Source organism: Rhinopithecus bieti, unplaced genomic scaffold (assembly GCF_001698545.2).
Source record: "Rhinopithecus bieti isolate Rb0 unplaced genomic scaffold, ASM169854v2 scaffold_14839, whole genome shotgun sequence".
NCBI lineage: Eukaryota > Metazoa > Chordata > Mammalia > Primates > Cercopithecidae > Rhinopithecus > Rhinopithecus bieti.
Window position 1 is genome coordinate 537,812 of NW_016808133.1, and position 5,625 is coordinate 543,436.

The 5,625-nt window shown below is 48.0% G+C and overlaps 1 protein-coding gene across 2 annotated transcripts in view; it reads right to left on the reverse strand.

The window, feature by feature from the left end:
- The window catches only part of TRIM67 (tripartite motif containing 67), a 29,768-nt gene that overhangs the window by 23,197 nt on the left and 946 nt on the right, over positions 1 to 5,625 (reverse strand). For both annotated transcript variants that reach the window (XM_017885619.1, XM_017885618.1), the window contains exons 2-4: positions 3,135 to 3,257; positions 2,047 to 2,157; positions 780 to 939 (exon numbers count right to left, since the gene is read on the reverse strand). In XM_017885619.1, coding sequence (XP_017741108.1) covers positions 780 to 939; positions 2,047 to 2,157 — 271 coding nt within the window. In that variant the 5' untranslated portion in view covers positions 3,135 to 3,257. The remainder of the gene's footprint in view (positions 1 to 779; positions 940 to 2,046; positions 2,158 to 3,134; positions 3,258 to 5,625) is intronic.

Genomic DNA, 5,625 nt, shown 5'->3' on the forward strand with positions numbered 1-5,625 from the left:
TCCTCCTCTTCCACCTCCTCCTCTCCCTCCACCTCCTCCTCCTCCTCCTCCACCTCCACCACCTCCTCCTCCTCTTCCTCTTCCTCCTCCTCCTCCACTACCTCCTCCACCTCTCCTCCACTATCTCAGCCACTCCCTCCTCCTCCTCCACTCCTCCTCCTCCTCCTCCTCCACTACCTCCTCCACTACCTCCTCCTCCACCACTACCTCCTCCACTACCTCCTCCTCCACTACCTCCTCCACTACCTCCTCCACTACCTCCTCCTCCTTCTCCACCACTTCCTCCTCCTTACCTCAGATCTCACCCCATGGCATCTACTGCTGCCCCTTCCTCTGATTCATCTTCATAGCACCTGCCACCATCCAACATTCTATTATATATTTGTTTAGTGTCTATTTCCTGCTCGAGAGTGTAAGCCCAATCTTGTGAGTTGGTAGAGTTGTTCACCACTGCATCTTGAGCATGTGGAATAGTGCCTGGCACATGGTAGACACTCCCCAAGCACTTCTGAATGAACAAATGATTGTTGTTGAACAAATGATTATTTTTTTCACAAATGGGAAGCCTCAGATTCTGACTGGGTGCTTCTCACTCCAGCTCACATGGCTGTCAGGGGCTGAGCTGGGACTTAAACCTAGGTCCGTGACTCTGGTGTTCCGACTCTCCCACCCTGCCACACTCTGTGCATCACAGGTCCCCCATGGCACCGAGCTGCCCCTCAGACTGCATGCCTCTTTTGAAAGAAGCACTGACTGAACTGGGGCCAACCGCGGCTCACCCCTACATTTCATCTGAATGAAGTCCAGCTGGTGGATGGCCTGCAGCAGCGGCTCGCTGTCCAAGGTCAGATCAAACTCCGCAGACACTTTTGGTTCCAGGGCGCCTTTGACCCACTGCTCCTGAGACACCTGGACGCGTTTGATCAGAGCATCTGAGATCTTAAAGGAGAGCAAAGAGTTTAAGGTTTTGCTTTGCAAAGGAAAAATTGTGCAGCCAGGGGTGAGGAAGAGGTAGGGGCTTTGTCTCCATGGGACTCAGAGACAGAAAAGGGTTGTGCTCTCGAGCCATGGCAGAGATTAAATGACCCCTGCCCACCCAGCACAGGCTGTCTAAAAATGCACTGAAATATTGTTTCAATCATATTTCAGAATCACATGAAATGAAAAGAAGCACTTGCTGCTTAAAGAGAGTGTAGCAAACACTGTTGAGAAATACAAGATGCTTTTTAAATATACAAATGCATCCCTCATTAGATCTGTTTTCCTAGATCTAGTACTTTGCAAAGTGAAACATACTAGCAGTTTGCCCCAGTGTCTAAAGAAAGCATATTCCATACCCCTAAAGTTTCTAAGCCCACATCTGCCCCCTGCCCGTGTGTTTCCTCTGAGTCGTTCTGCAACTTCTGCTCCAAACTTGACTGCATCACACCCATGGTTCTGCTCCCCTTTGCTGGAAAGTCCTGCTTATCAGACATTTGCACATGTCCCTGTCGAGCCAGGATCTCGTGTATCTTTCTTGGGAAATAATCAAAGGGATTCATCATTTTCCCCACTGACAGAGACTGAATCACTGCCATGTTCCTGAGAGATACTCATGACCCTGAGTCAGCCTGAATGCAGGAGAGATGGCCCTGAGAAGATTGCACTGTCCCTGTAGGCAGCTGGTCACCAGCCATGCCTGTAGGACTCTGCACATTGAGATAATGGGCCATGTGGATTCTGCTAACTTGCTTCTTCCAGTGCAATCTGTCCAGCTTGTTTGGCAAGACTGTCCTTTCCCGTTTGTGGGGAAAATGTTGTAGTGAGGCATTTCAGCCCTAGAGATGATGTCATTCCACCTCCTCGTTTCATGCGTGCTGTAAAATTAGGTCACATCTAGTGAGAGTCAGAGCCAAGGTGAGACCCTAGGTCTTCTGGAATCACTGAGCAAAGGAGAATCTGCTCAATCCAAGCCAGGAAAGGATCTTGACTGGAATTTGGACTGATTTGGGGAACAATGGGGCAGTTGGAGGAAGACTACCTGGTGTCTTCCAGGGGCGGGCTCACCTGTAAGAACCCCGAGGGGTCGTTCTCCTTGATCACCTCCAGGCAGTACTCCATCAGTCCGGTGGACTGACGCAGCTTCAGTGTGCAGTGATTGATCTGGTCCCAAACCATCTGCAACGGAAAGACTCCTCTAAGTAACTGTCTCCTGAGAGGAAGAGCAGGCAGGCCACGGCAAGAGTCAGAGAACTAGCGCCAATACAGCCTGGAAGAAGCGGCGCTGGCCTGACCACCTCTCATCCACTCCTGTCTCGGCTCTGCTGCTGAGCTCCATGTGTCCTCTTTGCTGGGAAATAAGTGGACTCACTTCCCAAGAAGCAGGGCTACAACACCCAACACAGAAACCTTTCTAAACTCATGACGGTCATGCAGAGAAAGAGCATAATCTGGAACTCTCCATACAATCAGTGACCAGCTTCTTGACTGGCTTCCGACCTCTCTGTGGCCCTGGATAACGCCATGGTCTTAGCCCCCTCACTTATGAACCATGGGATCATCTCCAGCATGCATTTCTGCTTTTCTTGACAGTAATATTTTCTGGTCCACTTATGAAATGTCTCTAGCATAGATGGAGCTCCTCAAACAGTGACAGCCCGTCATCAACTCAGAGAGTTCGTGGGTGCCTGGTTGAGTCAGGGACTCAACGTGATGTGAGGGGAGAGTCTCGTCTTCCCTTGGTGGTAACTGGCTGTGTATGTTATTGCTGACTGTTGAGGACGTGAGCTATCAGAGAGGACCTGAAGAAGGGGACAGAGCTGGAGACCTGAACAGGGTCAGGGCTAGTCACTGTCATTGGTCACTTCTGCTCTGCAAAATGAGAACAAGAATAGTCCCTTAGATAGAAACAGGGAGGGAGAAGGTGGGCTTCTGACTTGAAATCCTCAAGACACAGGGCATATTGATTCATCTCTGTCAGGTCACATGAATATAACTGAACCAGCTGGTGCATCTCTTCCTTATCTCATTCATTCATTAGCTCACTCATTCACTCACTTAGCCAATATTTACCCAGTGCCTACTGTGTGCTCCACCCCACGCTAGGTGCAGAGGATGTGGCAGGGATTCAATGTGTCAATCTCCCAGGTACCTACCTTCAACTTGTGTTCCCTCTCCTTTGTCACCTTGGTGAGCAGCTTGGCTTTCTGACGAGTTAAAGCATCCACAAGGGCATCACACTGAGCAACCAGGCAGGCTTCGTAGTCCAGTCCGTTTTCCTGGCAGAGGTCGGGGGTTGGTTGGGAAGAAGCAGAGAGTTTTAGGGGAGAAGATGCTAAAATCTGGTGAATGCTATAGACAAAAATATATTTCAGAGAAGTTCATCCTAGAGTTCTCTATAATGTTGTTAAATTAGAGACAATATTTATATGAATTAAGGCAGGTACTATGAATCTCAGCACAGCCATATGGCAGAACATTCTGTAGTCATTCAGATCTTGCTCATAGGGCATTTTTAATGCCATAGGAAAATGCTCATTAGAGACTGTTAAGAAGGAAAAAAGGCAGGATACATGCTGTTCACAGCATAATACCATACATTGTGTGTGTGTGTGTGTGTTTAAAGTAATAGAACAATATGTATCAAAGCGCTGAGAGTGGTCACCTCAGATAGGGGGATATTGGTGAACTTTTTCTTATCTGTCTATTTCCCCTACCTTCCAAAGTTTCTGTAACACCTACTTGTGCTTTTTTTTTTTTTTTTAGATGGAGTCTCACTCTGTCACCCAGGCTGGAGTGCAGTGGCGCTATCTCAGCTCACTGCAAGCTCTGCCTCCCGAGATTACGCCATTCTCCTGCCTCAGTCTCCCAAGTAGCTGGGATTACAGGTGCCTGCCACCATGCCTGGCTAATTTTTTGTATTTTTAGTAGAGATGGGGTTTCACTGTGTTAGCCAGGATGGTCTTGATCTCCTGACCTTGTGATCCGCCCACCTTGGCCTCCCAGAGTGCTGAGATTACAGGCGTGAGCCACTGCGCTTTTTATAATTGGAAAAAAGTAAGACAAACAAAAAAACAATAGTGCTCTTGCAGTAAAGTCTTCCTCAGTTTTTAAAAAACTCCTTCTGGGTCTCAGTGTGGATCCAGACCTCATGTGATGAGCTGAATTTTGTCTTCCCAAGTTCATACATTGACGTCCTGACCCTTCCCAGTGCCTCTGAACATGACTGTATTTGGAGATAAGGCCTTTAAAGAGGTCATTAAGTAAAATGAGGTTGTATGGGTAGACCCTGGTCCAACATAACTGGTGTCCTTATAAGAAGAGATGAGGACACAGATGCACAGAGGTCAGACCATGTGGGGACACAGGGAGAAGATGGCCATCCACAGGCCAAGTGGAGAGGCCTCAAGAGAAACCAACCCTGCTGATGCTTTATCTCAGACTTCCAGCCTCCAGAGCTATGAGAAAATAGATTTCTGCTGCTTAAGGCACTCAGTCTCTGGTGTTTTGCGATGGCAGCCCCAGCAGGCTAATGTATCTCGTGTCCGTGAAACATGGGAAACATTATGACTTAAAATGTACTGTGGCTGAAGTCTGCACTTAACTTGTTGGGAAGGGTGGTTTTTAAGAATTTAAGGGGCCAGGCGCAGTGGCTTATGCCTGTAATCCCAGCATTTTGGGAGGTGAGGCGGGTGGATCATGAGGTCAGGAGTTCGAGGCCAGCCTGGCCAACATGGTGAAACCCCGTCTCTACTAAAAAATACAAAAAATTAGCCAGGCGTGGTGGCAGGTGCCTGCAATCCCAGCTACTCAGGAGGCTGAGGCAGGAGAATTGCTTGAACCCAGGAGGCGGAGGTTGCAGTGAACCGAGATCACGCCACTGCACTCCAGCCTGGGTGACAGAATGAGACTCTGTCTCAAAAAAAAAAACAAAAAAACAAGAATTCAAGGACCCTCAGTCCCTTTTCTTCCTCCAGACATGTCAATGCGTTACGGATTTCTCATCTTATGACCGGTTCCTCTACGTGTGCACATTCACACAGGAGCACCTGTGTGTGCACGTTCTCCCCTATAGACAGACCCTGAGGCCACAGATGGTGCCTCAATGATCTTTGTATCCTGTGCTGGGCTCAGTACCTGACACAGCATAAGAGTTCAGTAAACACATTTGTTTAGAAAATGATGCATTTATATTTTGATGCATTGATGACATGGGCATATTTGGCCACAAAAGCACCATATACAGATGCCACCTAGGACGACATGGCATGTAGAGTGCTAAATCACGTCTTTCCAGCTCTCTCTGACTGGCTCTGTGTAAAAGTCCTTTCCTGTATCAAGTGTCGCGTGTGTGCCAATGAGTTGAGTATGTGATACTTTCAGCACCCAAGGCTATAGGATAGGACACATTAACCTTCTAATGTCCATCACTGAGAAAATCCTCACCACAAGACTTTTCCTTTCTTTCTGTTCTTCCTCCTCCTCCTCCCCCTCCTCCTCCTCCTCCTCCTCCTCCTCCTCCTCCTCTTCTTCTTCTTCTTCTTCTTCTTCTTCTTCTTCTTCTTCTTCTTCTTCTTCTTCTTCTTCTTCTTCTTCCTCTTCTTCTTCTTCTTCTTCTTCTTCTTCTTCTTCTTCTTCTTCTTCTTC